General features: G+C 33.3%; 1 protein-coding gene across 4 annotated transcripts in view; it reads right to left on the reverse strand.

Annotated features, from left to right (window-relative positions):
- LOC114333004 (homeobox protein prospero) overlaps positions 1–18,976 on the reverse strand; it is a 344,648-nt gene that overhangs the window by 43,212 nt on the left and 282,460 nt on the right. For 2 of the 4 annotated variants that reach the window (XM_028282813.2, XM_028282810.2), the window contains exons 1-2: positions 13,859–16,076; positions 1,613–1,885 (exon numbers count right to left, since the gene is read on the reverse strand). In XM_028282813.2, coding sequence (XP_028138614.1) covers positions 1,613–1,885; positions 13,859–15,934 — 2,349 coding nt within the window. In that variant the 5' untranslated portion in view covers positions 15,935–16,076. Of the gene's footprint in view, positions 1–1,612; positions 1,886–13,858; positions 16,077–18,976 lie in introns of those variants that run through there. The other 2 variants (XM_028282816.2, XM_028282811.2) reach the window with 2 other exon arrangements.

Below are 18,976 nucleotides of genomic sequence, written 5' to 3' on the forward strand. Positions count from 1 at the left end.
TTGGAACGGTGGTTTTAATAATACTTCACTAAACAGTATTTAATAAATTTCTTTTCTTTAAAAAATCAATTTGTATCTAGGAGATAAATTACCCACCACTTCAATAAACCTGGTCAGTTTTATCTTAAATTTTGATATTCAATATTGGACATTAGAAGAGAATAAGAGAGTACAATGAACTGGTTAGAAGCTTCAGAATAGAAAACAGACAAACAAACTTAACATTTATCAAATAAATTAAAGAAGGCAGAATATATATGGCCAAAGTACCTAGTTTATAGAAATGGTTCATAGACAAACAATGTAAAGTCACACCAAATAAGTGTAAGTTGAAATGTTATTTTAATACACTCTGGACTCTGAAGGTTGATACAATCAATCACCAAGACCTAGAGGTTCTTGATATGTGGTTGCATAGAAGAATGCTGCGAATGCCCAGAACTGCAATGTATATCAACGAATATGTATTAAATAGACCAAATGCCGTTCTTGAATTATTTGAAACGATTAAAATAAGAAAGATTTCATACCTTGGGTAGGTACGTTCTTAGAGGAGACAGATACAGTATCCTTCAGTTTTTGAGTTAGTTTTCTATTTCCTTCCGTATTGTATATTAAAAGAAACGACTGCGCTATGCAAATATAACAGAAAAATCTTGGTGCTACTACAGTATGTGGTCTACTTTGAGGGTGAGATCTACCTGAAGGATTCGCACAAAATAATGAAATGCAAGAAAACTTTTGTAGAAAAAAATATTTATTCACAAGTAATAAATATTTGGAGCAAAAATAAATGTAAAATAATAGAGGACTCTAATAATTAGAATAACAAAATAAATGCAATTTATTTGAAAAGAGGGGTTGATAGATATTCGCGCACACCCTGGGTAAAGATTAAAGTGTTACTTGCATAATACTAAAGAAACTAAATTTGTATAAAGTTTATTGTATATTCCTAAATAGTAGTACTTAGTATAAATAAACATTTCGGTTGCAAAGGTGCCTTTCATTATGTGTGCAAATCCTTCTGAGAAAAGATTATGGTGGTTAGCCGCAAATGTATACAGTAACGACAAAAACCATCTTTACAAATTGAATAAAACGCAAAGTCAGAAGAATTATTATTTTAGTTTCACAAATTAATACTTTGTCATATCAGTTTACTATTTTAGTTTTGCATAAGCCACGCAATTGACTTATTCCCAACTTAAATAGCAAATTGTTATGACAAATTAAATTATTATTATCAAGTATCAATTTGTAAAATTAAAATAATAATTCTTATGATTTATGCGTTTTATTCACTTTGTAAATATGCGTTTTTTGTCGGCATTGTAATATAATATAGCTTATAAACTGTATCCCTAGGTAGACCGATACTATAGTAGCACCAAAATCTTGTAGTAAGTGGCCCATTGAATAAGTAAACTATCTATCTTCAAACTAAAAACAAAGATCTGTTGTAAAGACATTTGCCAATAAATTATATAGATCATAGTTATTATATATTTCCAATTCAGATAACCGTGGTAATTTTTTAAGAACTTTTGGTAAAAACATATTTTTGAAAATAAGAAAAACTTAAAGCTATAAACGAAACGCTGATACATACATGATGCGCACTAAGATTTTTACTAAAATCTTTGCATAAAAAGGATATAGTAGGTTGCATTCCGTCATAAGATATGTCCCCTGAGTTGCAGTCTGAGTTTCTATCACCGTTGTCCATGTTCATGCCTCCAGATGGCGCTCGCATGTGGCCGTAGTCCGGGGATGCCCCGTGTTGGGCCGCTGCCAGTAGTGCTGGATGAAGAAGGGTTGGTGGGTGATGTATGGGTGGTGATTCTCGTTCGATTTTGTGCATTCGTGGCGGGGAGGAGGAAGCCTAGAAATAAAAAGAATACCTTAGTTCACCCATGTTAAAACCTATTTCAATTTCGTTTACGAAAGCCTAATCAACTGTAGTTCAATTGATATTTTAGTACATACCATAAATTAGCTTTGGCATAGTTTAGCAATTGGTAATAGATTTTGTTTTATGTGTAACTGTCCCTTTTGTGTATCACGTTTATTACTGAAAATTCTGGCTCCATAAATGAAACAAATTAGGGGCTGTCCATTAATCACGTGAGGCTTGAAAGGGCTGGGTGGGGTCCATAAAAAATCACGGAACATCACAAGGGGGTGGGGGGGTGTAGTAATACATCACGTGTGTTCAAAAATCGAAAGCAGCATTGGTGTGACTGATAAAAAAATTAGTTTTTTATTCACAATATTCTACAATACAACAACACATTAATTTTCTTTCCTTTCACCCAAATTTCTATAATAGTTTTATTAATAAAATAAAATTTTTATTTTTAATTCAGTTGCAATGCGAAGGCAAAACAATCTTACTTTTCAATTGGAATACGGAGCGCAGTCCAGTCCCTTGAATCGCGATTTTCGGCTCTTATTGGAGCCTCATCGGAAAGAACGTAGGCTTGTTCTCCATCCAGTTTTATTAATATTGGATGTTAATGTTAAAAGCGACATGGGATACCTACTCTTCATGGTAAGTGATCTTAAATTCTTAAGGTAAGAAGGGACACTTGCGAAGTGTTTTGTTTCTTACCATGTGTTTGCACTAGGAATACTGACCCTGTCGTCGTCTCCTATTTTATTTATGAAATTTTAGTCTGTACATGATGTATTATACCTATGATCTGATGAATTGGTAGTCTTGTCAGTTATTCTGTTGTTTTGGCACTGAATACATGGGTAAACAGGGTTGCTAGGTCAGTTTTAATTCTTCAGTAGTTTTAATTTTGTATATTAAAATTAGATGATACTTATAGATACGTATATTTTATAAATACCTAAAAATAGATTTTTTGTAGATACTAAAAAATACACGTGATATAGGGGTGGGGGGAGTGGTTAGCCTTAAACCTCACCATGTATCACCAAGGGGGTGAGGGGGTTAAAAAATGCCAAAAAACACATCACGTGATTAATGGACGGCTCCTTATAAACTCAAAATACATTTTGGGTAGAAAGTAGGCCAGAAAGAAATATGAGCCTTGCGTTATATTGCTACATTTTGTCCTTTCCTAATCAATATTTACTTTTAAATATTTAAAACTTAATTTTTACATCGGACGAGCTTATTCTAAATGAGGCATGCATACATATATTAATTGAATCTTTAGATATCGGATATCCTTATATAAAACTAAAATATAATTACAGTCTAGATTGAACATCTAAAAATTTCATTTATTGTACACAAAAACAATAACAAAGAAATACTAAATATGATGCAAATAGTTCCTATAGACAAAAAATGGGTAAGTGCTATGTTTAGTCTGTACTGTACTTTTGTATACAAGTTGCAATATCTGGGACACGTAATGAAAAGACAGAGATATGAAATTCTAAGACTGATAATACAGGGAAAGATAAGAGGCGGAAGGAGTATAGGAAGAAGGAGAGTGCCATGGTTGAAGAATTTAAGGGACTGGTTTGAATGCAGTTCTATAGAACTCTTCAGAGCAGCAGTAGATAGAGTAAAGATAGGGATGATGATAGCCAACCTCCAATTAGGAGATGGCACTCAAGATGGCACTAAAGAAAGAAAGTACTTTTGTATGGTGCAGAAGTGTGGACACTAAAAGTGCCAACTGGACAGAATTGAGGCATTTTAAATAGATTCATAGACGGATGCTGAAGATAGCTTGGAGAGCAAGAAAAGATAACGAGGAAGTGCTAAGGAGGGTCACGTGGTCGCCAACGTCGGATAATTCTGATACCTATGACACGTGAAGAAGAAGATATATGCTAGGACCTAAAGGAGTTGCTGGTAAAAAAAAATCTTGACAGTAATGCTAAAGAAGAAACTAGTAAGGACTCTAGACTTTCATCTAATTAGAATTTCATAGGCTTTCTTAGAAGTTAAGATCTTTGGTACTGGATGTAGGATATACCCAAAGATATTTCAGTAGAGAGATATAGGGAACAGTCAGTGACTAGTTACTGTTGAATTTTTACAGTACAACAGTACCTACTGTAAAAAGAAATGGAGATGGGCAGGTCATGTGGTAAGAAGCCTGAACGACAGGTGGACTAAAAGATTATTGGAATGGCGAATGTTGGCGAACAAACGAAGCAGAGGTCCACCATCAACCCGCTGGAGTGGCGATGTAAAGAGAACTGCCGGGAACTGGATGATGGTAGCTCAAGACTGGGAGACATGGAGAAACTTAGTGGAGGACTACGTTTAGTAGTGGACGATAACGCTAGATGATGAAGATGATGATTGTACTGTATCTTATGCTGTAGCTTTTTAAATTGCTTGCTATTTATGTTAAACATAACTAATATGTATATAATTAAATGTATGAAAAATAATTGTTACATTCGTTGCATCTACAGTTAATTCAAATACACCTGTTAACTTTTTACGCTATGCCGATGCATTATTAAAATGTATAAAGTATTGTTGTCCTTGAATAATTTATTAAGCCAGAATGTAACGGAGTTAAAAGTAGGCTAAATGAACAAACGAGTCTTATAATTGAGTCTTCCTGTTGGACTTGCAAGTTATTAAGGTTGTGTGTTTGTCAAACGGAAACATAAAAATGTAACTTTTTTGTATTATCTCAACTGAAGCAATTGTATTTATTAGTCTCCTCACAAAAATATTTTATTAAATCTAAAAAGGTTTTAAGACTGTTTTTAATAGATTTCCAGAGTGGAAAACGAAACTTCAAATATTAGATATTATTAAATTGGGACCATTCTCTAGAAATCAAATACAGGATAGAGAAAGCAAGACCTGTATTTCAAAAAATGGCTAGGCTATTCAAATGGCATGAATTAGAAATACCCATAAAAATCAGGTTACTGCGATGTTATATCTTTCCTTTACTATTGTTCGTGATTGAGTCGTGGACTCTCACAGACGCCACCTGCAAGAAAATTGAGGCTTTCGAAATGTGGCTTTATCGTCGAATCCTAACGATATCTGATACCGATCACGTTACTAATCAGGATGCTTTGTTGAGAATTCAAATAGAAAAAGAGCTATTAACCAAAATAAAAACAGCCAAAATCGAATACCTGGATCACATCATGAGGAACAGGCGAAGGCGAAAACGTGAACCAAGAAAGCGAAGGATTTACTGGCCGAAAAATCTAGGTACCTACGTGGTTCAACACAACAGTAACAACCACAAATCTTTTCAGAGCAACAGTGTTCAAAGTACAGATTACCATGATGGTCGCCAACATCAGGAACGGATAGGCACTACAAGAAGTAGAAATATTAGTTAAAAATGTAAAAAAGATAATTAAAATTCTACCGAAGGAGCAAGTTCAAATTTATGTTTGAAAATTTGTTGAAAATACAAGAAGAAAATATTGGTACATACACATCAGAAATTTACATACAGTTTGCTAAAAGTAGAAATTGAAATGTCCATTAACGCCTTTGGAAGTACCTGTACATATGTAATATTAGACGGAACACTATCTCTCAAAGATCATTTTTAACAGAAACTGCCCAAACTACCTACAAGAAACAACATTATACAAAAGCTGTGGTGAGTTATCCGAAGGTACCATCTAGTGAGTATTGGTTTCCACTCTTCGCTCTTCTGCTTAGCCTTTGTTTTTCAACTGCTGAATATTCTGCCCCAACTGAGCTACACAGTCTACAAGCCTAGAAAACGGTTGACACCGTCACGATGAGAATAATAGCTGGGGCAATTAAATCAAATCCCACCTAATGTTAAGTCCTCTTCCCAATACAAAAACCATGGAAATTTGCCAATCCACCAAGATACGAAGTATCTGACTTCGTTCTAGAAAACCACAAAAAAAAAATGGAAAAGATGATTCAAGACTCTTTGAATATAATGAACGTATGGTCCAAAGAATGGACTCCGTAACAAAATAACAACATGATAATAAATAACTTATAGAAAATCATAGATACTCTCGATCACCATATTGAAGAGTGCCCACTGTTGGAGAAATAAATTCCCAACATTAATATTTAGTAAAACTATATTTTGTTTCAATATTTTATTTAGTGGTTTGCGCCTTGTGTACACTTCACAAAGATGTTTCTATGTTTTTATGTTCTATAATTCAAAGTGTACACAAAGGCGCAATATTCAAAAAAAAAGTTCGTTGCCACGGTGTTGTTATATAGAATAATAAGATAATAAAAAACGGGAAAGTAGGGCGTGTGTCCGATCCCACACAAAAATTACTTTAATACCAAAAGTTTGTGTTATTGTAATAAAATATTAGTTGTGAAAAGTGTCTTTAGTTATTCCTAGCTTCAGAAGTGTAAAACCAGTGTAAAATTATTTCCTTGGTGTTGCAAAAATCCAACATCAAGTTTGGTCCTTCGAGCCGGATATAAAAAGAAGCTAGGAATTACTCAATTTCCAGAAGGTAAGAAACACACCTAATAAAAAAAAGAAGAAATTATTGAACAAAAAAGAAATTATTAGAAAAGAAATTACAAAAAAGAAAAATCATTAAAAAATTAATTTTGTAAAACGTCAAGCTCATACAATAGCGCCATCTATGTAAAAGAGGGCGAACGACCGACGTCGAATGGTTATCAAGCGATCGAGAGAAATAATCGATGTTTTATGAAATCGATCATATATGAAGTGACAGAAAACTGACATTGACAGTGAATACAAAATTAAATAAATTGACTGTTTGTGTTTTGGTTTGTAAATAATCGTCAACATTTTTGTTATTTTGATATTTAAAATAGTTTTTTTTTACCTTTTAAGTTTTAGGTAGATTCATATAAAAAAAAAAAATGCCCGCTAAAAAGGATATTGAAATGCTAAAAACTAAAAAATCTCAAGAAATTCAGTCTATTAAAACTATTACAAGGTTTGTTGAAAAACATTTGGACAAAGAAATTTCTGAATTAATAATTAATCAATTACAAACTAGGAAAGACTTACTAATAGAAAATTTTAATAAACTTCAAGATCTTCATTGTGAAATTTTATGTTGTGAACAGGGGTATGCAGATTCCATTGATAATATTAGAGAGGAATACTTTGACACATTAGCTAAAATTAATAGTCAACTCTCAAAAACAGTAATACAGAGCGTAAGTACTAATCCACAAGATGTAAATAATTCTTTTTATTCTTCAAATATTCCACGAATAGAAATTCCTTGTTATGACGGCAAAGATTTAACAAGTTATAGACCTTTTATAGATTTATTTCTAGCTGTTTTTGATAGAAATAAGTCACTGCAAAATGTTGAAAAACTTTTTCATTTAAAGAATCATTTGGAAGGAGAGGCAAGAAGCCTAATAAATGATCTACCTCTAACAAATGACTCTTATAATGATGCATTGAGAATGTTAGATAACCGTTATAACAATGAAACAATATTAATAAATTCTCACATTTATTCACTACTTGACATTCCCTCCATTCAAAAAGGAACTTCCACCGCCTTACGTGAGTTCATTAGTAAAGTGAGACAGCAGTTAGGTGCACTAAAAAACTTAAAGCAACCCGTAGAAAGTTGGGATATGATCCTTATTTGCATTTTAACAAAAAAACTAGATCACTATACTAATAGATCATTTCAAATTGATAGGGACAACTCAAAATTGCCAAATTTAAAAGATTTCTTATCTTATATTGAAAATAGGGCTACAGCTTTAGAAACTGTAACCACTCCAGATAAAAAATGTAGCACTAACAAAGAAAGGTATCAAAAAACTCACTTGGCTACAAGTAAAGTCAAATTAGAAACCAGGTGTAGCTTTTGTTCATCCTCAGGCCATAAAATTTATAATTGTTCCAGTTTCAAATCTGTTTCAGTAAATGATAGAGTGTCTTTTATAGACAGTCATAAGGCTTGTCGAATTTGTTTGAATAATCATCCTGGTAGGTGTAAAATGAGTTTCAGGTGTTCAGTTTGTCGAAAAGAACATAATTCTCTTCTGCATGTGGACAGACAAACTCCATTAGACAGCACTGGACAGGGTAACAGTGGTAATGCAGACGATAGGGTGACTACATTTGGTTCAATAAATGAAAACATTAATAATGTTCTGTTACCAACAGTGAAGGTAAAAATTAGAACAAAAAGGGGTGATTATATCACTGCCAGAGGTCTCCTGGATACAGGATCTCAAATATCATTAGTAACAAGTAGATTGGTAAGTAAATTAAACTTAAAAACATTTAATAATAATGTCAATATCTTAGGTATTTCTGAGAATATTACCAATGTGCAAAAGGCTGTAAATTTAAAAATTGAGTCATGTGTGTTTGATTATAGCACAAATATAAAATGTTCTGTGGTTGATAAAATTACTAGTGATATACCACAAACAAATTTCAATGTTTCAAATTTAAATATTCCTAAAAATATTAAATTGTCTGATGATGACTTCAATAAATCTGGCACAATTGATATATTGTTTGGGGCAAATATTTCATTTCATATTTTGCTCTCCGATAAAATACAAGTAGACCAGATTATATTACAAAATACTCTATTTGGGTTCATAGTTAGTGGTTCTGCTCCATCACTACAAATTTGTAATTTTTCTGCTTTTCATTTAAGCATGAAAAATAATTTAGAAAATATTGTTTCTCAATTTTGGGAAACCGAGAAGGTTCCAGAAATTTTTCCGGAATATTCGACAGAGCAGGAAGCTTGTGAGATTAATTTTGAAAATTCTTTGCAAGTAATAAATAATAAATACCAAGTTAAATTACCATTAAAACAAAATCTACCTGATTTGGATTTAGGAGATTCATTTTCTGTAGCATTAAAACGCTTTGAAAATCTAGAAAAAAGATTTAAAGTCAATCCTGAGCTGTACTCTCAATACAAAAGTTTTATTGATGAATATTTAGCTCTAAAGCATGCAAAAATAGTAAGTCTTAGTACATATGACTTAAATAGTGGTTCTTTATACTTCATGGCTCACCATTCAGTGATACGTGAAGACAAAAAAACAACAAAATTAAGAGTAGTCTTTGATGGCAGCATGAAATCAAAAAAGAAAAAATGCATCAATGATTATCTCTATAATGGTGCTGTAGTTCAAAATGAGCTCTTCGATATTCTTGTTCTTTTTAGAAAATATAATTACGTCCTTTTGACAGATATTAAACAAATGTATAGAATGGTTTTGGTACATCCAGACCATTGCCAGTTACAAAATATTTTGTGGCGAGAGAAAAATGGCAGTTTACAATGTATTCAACTTCAAACTGTAACATATGGTTTAAGAAGTTCTTCCTTTTTAGCTACCAGATGTTTGGTAGAATTAGCCCGAACTGAAGGTAAACGCTATCCTTTGGCTTCTAAAGCTCTTCTTAATAACACCTACGTTGATGATATTTTGTGTGGGTGTGACACAATCGAAGAAACGATAAAACTAAAAAATGAACTTATCTCGCTGCTCAAATTAAGGTCCTTCGAGTTGCACAAATGGTGCTCAAATAATTTACAAATTTTAAATGATATTCCTAAAAATAAACAAAATTTTGATGAAATTAACATCAGCAAAAACGATTTATCGGTAAAGACTCTGGGATTGACTTATGATACAAAAACAGATAATTTTAAATTTAGTTGTCCAAAAGTTGATATAAATGAATGTGTAACTAAAAGACAGATTCTCAGTTTTGTTTCCAAATTTTATGATCCTTTGGGATTAGTGGGCCAGTTTTAGTAGCTGCTAAGGTAATTTTGCAAAAACTTTGGTTAAGTAAGGTCAAATGGGATGCTATAATTTCCAGTGAGTTACTTGACACTTGGAAAAATTTTGTTGAAAGCTTAATGAGCATGCCCACAGTGACTGTCCAAAGAAATTTAAACTTTACTGGTGCTCTTCATATTGAAATAGTTGGCTTTTGTAACTCCTCCTTGATTGCATATGGAGCTGTTATTTATGCGAGGACTATTTTTGAAAATAAAGTACATGTAAATTTGATTTGTTCCAAATCTAGGATTGTTCCTATAAACAAAAAACTAACTATGCCAAGACTTGAACTGAACAGTGCTTTGTTGCTTTCAAAACTATCTCACAAGGTTTTTGAACTGTTAAAAGATAAAGTCAGTAAGGTATTTTTATATTCAGATTCAAACATTGTCTTAGCTTGGATAAAATCCGAACCTTTGAAATTGAATCCCTATGTTGCCAATAGAATTATTAAAATTCAAGAAATGACATCCGAATTTAAATGGTTGTATATAAACACTAAGGAAAATCCAGCAGATTGTCTTTCTCGTGGACTTGAACCTCATGAAATTAATTCAAACAATCTTTGGTTTAATGGTCCTGAAATTCTTTCAAATATTGAATTCTTGCACTTTGAAATTCCATTTTCTACTCCAGACCATTTGCCTGAATATAAAGTTGTCACTTTAGCTAAGGTCAAACCAGAATCTTTCTTCATAAAATTCTCTAGCTTAACAAAAACTTCTAAACGACAACATTAAGTTAAACAACTTTTGCCTTGATGATAAAATTGAATTTTGCTTCATCCCAAGTTATTCTCCAGTATTTGGGGGTCTATGGGAGGCCGGGGTGAAGAGTGCTAAATATCATATAAAAAGGGTGATGGGAAATAATATTTTAACATATGAGGAGTTTAATACTTTGATTACTCAAGTTGAAGGAATATTAAATTCAAGGCCTCTTATGGCAATTAATAATGATTCCTCTGACTTAGAATATTTGACCCCAGGTCATTTTCTAATAGGTGCTCCTTTGACAACTTTCCCTGAAACTAATTTAACTGAGATTCCTGAAAATAGATTAAAATTTTGGAGGTTGTGTGTTCAAATGCAGCAGCATTTTTGGCAAAGGTGGTACCAAGATTATCTAACACAACTTCAAAACAGACCTAAATGGAGAAAATCGTTGCCAAATTTACAAGAAGGCATGCTTGTGCTTGTAAAGGAGGACAATGTTTCTTCTTTTGGGTGGCCTATAGCAAGGATTAATAAAGTTATTCCTGGTAAAGACGGAAAGGTAAGAGTGGTGGAAGTAAAAACTAAAAAGGGAACATACTTACGTTCTGTCACAAAAATTGCTGTTCTTCCAATTAATGATGAACAAATTTAAATTATTTTTTTTTTTTTCAATTTATAATAATAAATAAAATTTAACTTTATAACTATTTCTATTTAAATTTAAAACTTTGTAAAAGTTTTATACTTATATAAGCAATAAATTCTTTAAAAAATGTGTAAAAAAAAGGGGTGGAATATATTGTTTTGGTATCAAAACCAAGGCCCCCCAGCATGTTGGAGAAATAAATTCCCAACATTAATATTTAGTAAAACTATATTTTGTTTCAATATTTTATTTAGTGGTTTGCGCCTTGTGTACACTTCACAAAGATGTTTCTATGTTTTTATGTTCTATAATTCAAAGTGTACACAAAGGCGCAATATTCAAAAAAAAAGTTCGTTGCCAAGGTGTTGTTATATAGAATAATAAGATAATAAAAAACGGGAAAGTAGGGCGTGTGTCCGATCCCACACAAAAATTACTTTAATACCAAAAGTTTGTGTTATTGTAATAAAATATTAGTTGTGAAAAGTGTCTTTAGTTATTCCTAGCTTCAGAAGTGTAAAACCAGTGTAAAATTATTTCCTTGGTGTTGCAAAAATCCAACACCCACAAGATCTTATAGGTAATAGTATAGCCCCTAAAACTTTATGTTTGCAACTGAAGAGACAATACAATATTATTAGATCACTTATAGTGTTTGTTTGTAACTATTTAAAGTTTTATATATTCCAATATACCTGTCTCATTATAGTATTAAAAATATGATTCTACAATAATTGTGATGGAATTGTCATACTATAAATAAATAAATGTCTATGTTCTCTAGAATATATTTTTTATACCTTTCATCATAGAAAATATTCCAATTTAACCTATCATGACAAATACATGTCAAAAAAAAATAAATTTTTGAAACTACTGTGACTCATTGTATTACAAATATATAATATGTAGAAAGAAGTGAACATATCAGCTTCAGATGGGCTTTTAACAAAAAACTAGAACATTCATTCATAATGTATAAACAACCCCCTCTGTGCTAAGTGGTAAGAGCGCCTACCTTTGCATCGAAAGGTCCGAATGGTCGTGAGTTCGAATTTCACCAGGGTCAGAGTTTTTTTTTTTCATTTATTATAAATTAATGAATGAAAATAGTTTCTGTCCTTGTGGGATCCTTACTCACCGGAGGGACCGCAGACGTTCGGATACAATTAGCGGGTCTTTGCAAAGACAATGACGTCGAGTTTGCAAAGTAACAAGATACTTACTCAACACACACACTACACATTACTCCCCTGAGTTAGTGGTAAGTTATAGTCTAAAAAATCATTATGAAATTGACTGGCCAGTTGGTTGTGAAAGTGAGTGCCAATGAAACACAAAACACACACATAATGTATAAACAATTCTCAAAACATTTGCTAATGAACTACAATAATTAAATGAAATAGATGTTGCAAAATAACGAAAGAAAATTATACAACAGAGTAAGACAATAAATATTTACCTAAAGAAGAGACTTTTAATCCATATTTTAGGATTTGTGAACTTTTGTGTTTGTGTACAAATTGCCATCTTGCCATTAGATATATTTTTTAAATTTATTCTTTAAATCCTCAAATCACAGATAGCTTTTAAGTCAATATGTATATCGTCAAAATATAAATAATAATAAAATCTAAAAAGACAATTATTAATTAAAAATGACAAAAATTAAATGAAATTAATTTCTCTAATAAATACTAATTAAATGATCATAAAAACAATTCTGAATTTAAAGTAAAAAGGTGAATAGTAAACTTTTTAAACTTTGTAGATTTACTAACCCTATTAATACAAAATGAATGGTCTAAATAAAATAATTAAGTCTAAAAAATTACTAATGGAGATAAGAAAGCTCTACACAAATTAGACTATAACATAGAATTTGGTCAAATAAGAATTTTTGTGCTATTCTGATTGTTTAAAGTTAATGATGAAGTTTATATTTTAAAGAACATGGACATTGATATTTCTACTTTTAGAACATTCTGTGTAAATAAATGAAAAATGAATGAACTAAAAATAGTTTCATATAATCGTTAAGAAACTATTTGTAATATTGTAAATATTTATATGATTAGAAAGAGTTTGAACATGAATAAAAACATTAAATTAATTAAATTACAAAATAAAGGCGATGTTCTAGACTTAGAAGGAAAAATAATAAAAAACACTAAAGAATATACCTAAATACTTGGGAGTTACATTTTACATTGACTGAAGATGGAAACGACGAAATAGATATAGGTACCAAAAAGTTAGGTAGAGGAAGAGCTATCACAAGTCAGACAAACTCATTACTATGAAGTAAAAATATACGAGAAAATACAAAAAAAAAACAACTATATATTATACAACACTGATTGGAAGTACAGTTACATATGGCTCAGAAGTCTGAATAATAAGTAAGAAAATGCAGAATCTTCTGACGAAGATGCTGTAGATTATCATTACACGATCATGTAAGAACAGATAGAATAAAAGAAGTGATGAAAGTAGAGACAATATTAACGGATACGATAGAGAGAAAACAACTTTCCTGGTACGGAAACCTGAAAAAGAAGAAGAAAAAAGGAAGACCAAAGACGTCTTAGGCAAAAGGGATTAATATAGCCATGAACAGAAGAAATATAGAAATAGATTCGTGACAAAACAGAAAACAATAGCGTTCGAATTGTGATAATAGGATGCTGTAAAACAGTTACTAATATTATATAATATACAAAATAAACATACCTGCATTGCCATGTGGTGGCCATGACTTGGTCCATGGAAGAAGGGGCTGTAGGGCGAGAAAACCTGAGATTCGTGGAGACCGGGGTTGGGTATCGCCACCGACGTCGGAAGGGAGACGGGCAACATCGGCGGCGGCTGGTGATATGGGGGCGGCCTTGGAGAAGAACAATTGTTTGGTTCCATAGCGGCGGGAGACATACCCATCCCGTCTTGGCCCAAGATTCTGCTCACCGTCCTAGGCGTTATCCTGGTGTCTGTTACTTTGTGGCGTTTTTTCTTTGGGGCAACCACGAGGCTAAGTGCTTCATTTTGCTCTGGGGTTTCTGGCTGTTTGCTGACACAAAATGGATGGCTCATTCCGTATAGAGGTGCGTTGATACCTGGTGGTTTGGGAGGCTGAAACATCGGAGGTCGTATATGAAGATCTGAAGGTTTTTGCATATTATTAATATTATGAACGGGCATCATAGGTGGACAACCCGCATTGCCATTTACCATTTGATTTTGATGATTTGGTGGTGGCGGAGGAGCTTGCGGTCGCTCTGCTACCTTGGTCCTGGGAGATTTCCTGTCCAGAAGTTGCGAGGCCATCATCAGATCTTTATTCAGTTGCTCTGCTGCTGTCGCTGCATCTTGTTGTTTACATCTTTTTTGGTGGACGAATCGGTGTAATATTGAGTCTATAAGGTTTGTTAACGATGATGTTATTTCAGTTTTGAGGGCATCCGCTAATCCCTCCAGATCAGTGCCATTAGGATTTAAATTTCTTATCATATTCAGTCGGTCTGCGATATGGTCGGGTTTTGGGGGTGGGTGTTGCTGCTGCTGTTGATGTTGGTGTTGTGTTGATTGTAATTGCTGTGATTCAATATTTACGGCATTTGCTTCTCTTTCTTTGGCTAATCTAGCTTCTTGTTCCATAAAAAGTTTGTGACTTACACCTAAATACATTGCCGCAGCATTACTCATGTGCTGATGAGGATTGTGTAAAAAACCATTATGAAATGGAGGACCTGGAGGGCTAATTTTCATTTTGCTCACCTCTTGTGCTAGTGTAGGTTGTTGAACAGGTGTAGGTGTACTCGTCGTCACTGGAGAAGGAGGCGCTGAACGTTTACTTTGTTCACTATCACTTGGTATTTCTTCTATTTCTTGACTTTCTTCGGAGCCTTGTTCCACTCTATTACACAAAGCCATATACTTTTGTTGCATTTCAGCTAATTGTTCTTGCATTGATCGTAGTTGAGATTTAAGTATATTTTTTTCTACGCGTTTTTGCCTAATAGGTTCTATTTCTTCTTCGTCGTCGTCTACATATCTGTCTGCATTACTGTCGTGTTGTTGTGGCTGATATAATTTTCGTTTTTTACATCCGTTTACTTGAGGTGGTGCTGGACTGGATCTCATACCTGTCACAATATTTTCTACTCGTGCTTTTTTCGCGTCCTCCGGTTTCGCAGGACTTGACGGTTCCACTTTTGGTGATGGAAGAGATTCTGTTTCCATACCGTTTAGAGCCTCCTCCATCAGTTCCACTTGTTGTCTTTCACCCACTCCGGATTCCGATAGGCACTCTTTCATGGATGCATCAACATCGTTTCTTTCTGGACTTGTCTTTGGTTCGTTGTTATTGTTGTTTATAATGTGATCTTGTCCATTGCGCATGTCCTGTTCTAATGCTAAAAGCTCGTGTTTCCTACCTTGAAGAATATCTCGCAACATATGATGAGCAAGTTGCTCTCCACTGGGAGGACTGTTATCACACCTTATCACGTTGTCGAATTTCACGTCTTCGCCATCCGCGTTTTCTTGCTTTTGTCGGCCCAAAAGCTCGTTTAACATTTTTGCGGGCGCGAACCCCGGTCCGAAGAGACCGAACTGTTGCTGTTGGGTAAAAATGGCGCCGTATATATTATTACCACTACCGAGAAAAGCCGGTCGCGAACTAAAGTTCGGGATCGAAGAGTATGAATTACGCGGTTCTCCGGCGTCCACACGCTGTCTAGTTCTTTTGGATTTCTTCAGGAGCTTATCTGTATACAAACCGAACTCTGTCTCCTCCTCCGATGACATCATAAGTTGGAGCGTTATTGGTCGTACAGGTCCCCCTCCAGATTACCGTCCCCACTTTAAGAATAGTCGCCCATGTCAATACCTGAAAACAGAGAGAGCGTGAGGCATCGCCACGGCGTCTGCTGAGACTGCCAACACCTGCGGTCGTAACACAACTGTTGATCTGCCGGTCGACATTCGGCCACGCATCGTGTGTTACAAAGCGAGGACGTCACATACGGCCTCAAGCTCGCGACAAACGCATGCTAGTTGCTCTTTTTCTTATGTTTATTTCGATCAAGAGGAGCTTTTGCGATATAATTTCAAAATTTGAGTACGAGCTTTCTATTTGTAACAAGATGAACAGTTATGTTAATAACACAGTAATCAACAATTTATTGCTTATTGACAATGATATCTAAAATAAAATAGTTGTTTACATAGTTTTACGGGGGTTACTTAAAAAGTTCAAACAGTTAAAATTTAATGAATATAATACACGAATATAATAATACATATAGACCTGGATTCCGCGTACAAAAAAAAGTTGATTAATAGCAAACTGAAAATTTATTAATAGCTTAACGGTGTCTAGTCGGAAAAACTTTGATGTATGGGAACACTGGAACAGGGGAAGTTTTAATTGTGGAACAGGTTAAAAATTTGGAACGTCAGACTACGAGAACGTTTCATGTATTTTGTCGGACAGAACTTCCAATTGATTTCTTACCATTTCATTAAACTCTCATGCAAAAATCAGACTGGTGATTATCACCAACTGGTCATTTTAATGAGTAGAACACGAAGAACATGTGAAATGACAGGAATCATGTTGGTTAGTAATAGCAGTCTGATTTGTGCATGAGAGTTTAATGAAAGGGTAACAGATCAATTGGATGTTCTGTCCCACAAAATACACTGGGGTGCAAAATTAACCGGACACCTTAAAAATGGGTCATTTTTGATGTCTCGAATTTCCTAAACCTGTTGTCCGATTTAAGTGATTTTTTTAATATATTATAGCCTTATTCTTTAGAAATATCGCTGTAGTCGTATATTGTTGCTAAACAGTTAAATTTTCATTGTATACCGGGTCAATCAAACTGTGTTTTTTTCTCAAAGTTCGCATCACCCTGTGGAATATTCTAGCATTTATAAAATACTGAAATTAAAATCTAACTATAGCCTCATGTTTTCTCAACAGTTTGTTTTTTGATTCATTCGCTTATGTTGGATAATGAAAAAGTTAGGTACTTTAACAACTGCCCATGTTTTTCATCAATACAGCGTGTTTTTAAATAATAATTGGCAAACTTTAAGGGGTAATTCTGCATGAAAGAATAATGACAGTTTGCTTTATCAACGATATGTCTGCAAATGCTTCGTTTCCGAGATAGGGGGTGTTGAAAGTTTTCTTACAAACAGGTTGAGGTATGCAAATGAAATTTGGTAGGTTTTAAGAAGTAGTTGTTGCACATTTTTTGACATACAATTAAGAATTTAATATTCACCATTGGCGCGCATACGGGTAATATGAGGGCTTATATTACCCGTATGCGCGCCAATGGTGAATATTAAATTCTTACTTGTATGTCAAAAAATGTACAATAACTACGTCTTAACACCCACCAAATTTCATTCGCATATCTCAACTGGTTTTTAAGCAATAAATAAATCGTCAGTTTGTAAGAAAACTTTCAACACCCTCTATCTCAGACATGAAGCATTTGCGGACATAGGTTTATAAAGCAAACTGTCATTATTTTTTCATGTAGAATTACCTCTTAAAGCTTGTCGCACTTATTTAGAAACACCCTGTATTGATAAAGAACATGGCTAGTTGTTAAATTTCCTAGCTTTTTTATGGTCCTACTTAAGCGAATGAATAAAAAACAGACTGTTGAGAAAACATAAGGCTATAGTCGGGTTTTAATTTGAGTATTTTATAAATGCTAGAATATTCCACAGGGTGATGCGAATTTTAAGAAAAAAACACAGTTTCATTGGTACACCCGGTATGCAATAAAGATTTACGTGTTTAGTCACAATATTATTACAGCGATATTGATAAAGAATAAGGCTATAACATATTAAAAAATCATTTAAATCGGACAACAGGTTTAGGAAATTCGAGACATCAAAAATGACCCATTTTTAAGGTGTCCGGTTAATTTTGCACCCCAGTGTATATGGGACGTTTTCGTAATCTGACGTTCCAAATTTTTAACCTGTTCCACAATTAAAACTTTCCCTGTTCCAGTGTTCCCATATATCAAAGTTTGTCCGACTAGACACCTTTAAGCTATTAACAAATTTTCAGCTTGCTATCAATCAACTTTTTTTGTTACGCGGGATCCAGGCCTATATCTTTACTTAACAATATCGGGTTAAACATATTAAGTATATAAAAAAACTTTTTTCAAATTTTAAAATTTTAGTAATAATATTACATTAAAAAATCCACGAGGAAAATAAACTTCCTGTAGTTGGCTGTATACCATAAATCACAAAAATACCAAGTTTCTTGTAAAAGGTATATATTAAAATACCCTAAATAAGGGTCACAATACAAAACGTTTTCGGATTAAGGAATCCATCATCAGTGTTTAAAAGCCCTAAAATTAAGTATAACCTAATTAAATGAGATAAAAGTTAAAATTGACAGAGGTTTTCTTACTTACAAAATTTGCATGCCTGAGCCACCAAAATGTATAGGGTAAAAACCCTTTAAATGTAAATAATAAAGATATTTAATATAAATATGTAAAATATCTTTATTATTTACATTTAAAGGGTTTTTACCCTATACATTTTGGTGGCTCAGGCATGCAAATTTTGTAAGTATGACCTCTTGTTCTTGAAAACCTCTGTCAATTTTAACTTTTATCTCATTTAATTAGGTTATACTTAATTTTAGGGCTTTTAAACACTGATGATGGATTCCTTAATCCGAAAACGTTTTGTATTGTGACCCTTATTTAGGGTATTTTAATATATACCTTTTACAAGAAACTTGGTATTTTTAATATTACATTACTTATATGAACAAAAATGTTTTATGGTCTT

The sequence above is a fragment of the Diabrotica virgifera genome, chromosome 4 (genome assembly GCF_917563875.1).
Source record: "Diabrotica virgifera virgifera chromosome 4, PGI_DIABVI_V3a".
NCBI lineage: Eukaryota > Metazoa > Arthropoda > Insecta > Coleoptera > Chrysomelidae > Diabrotica > Diabrotica virgifera.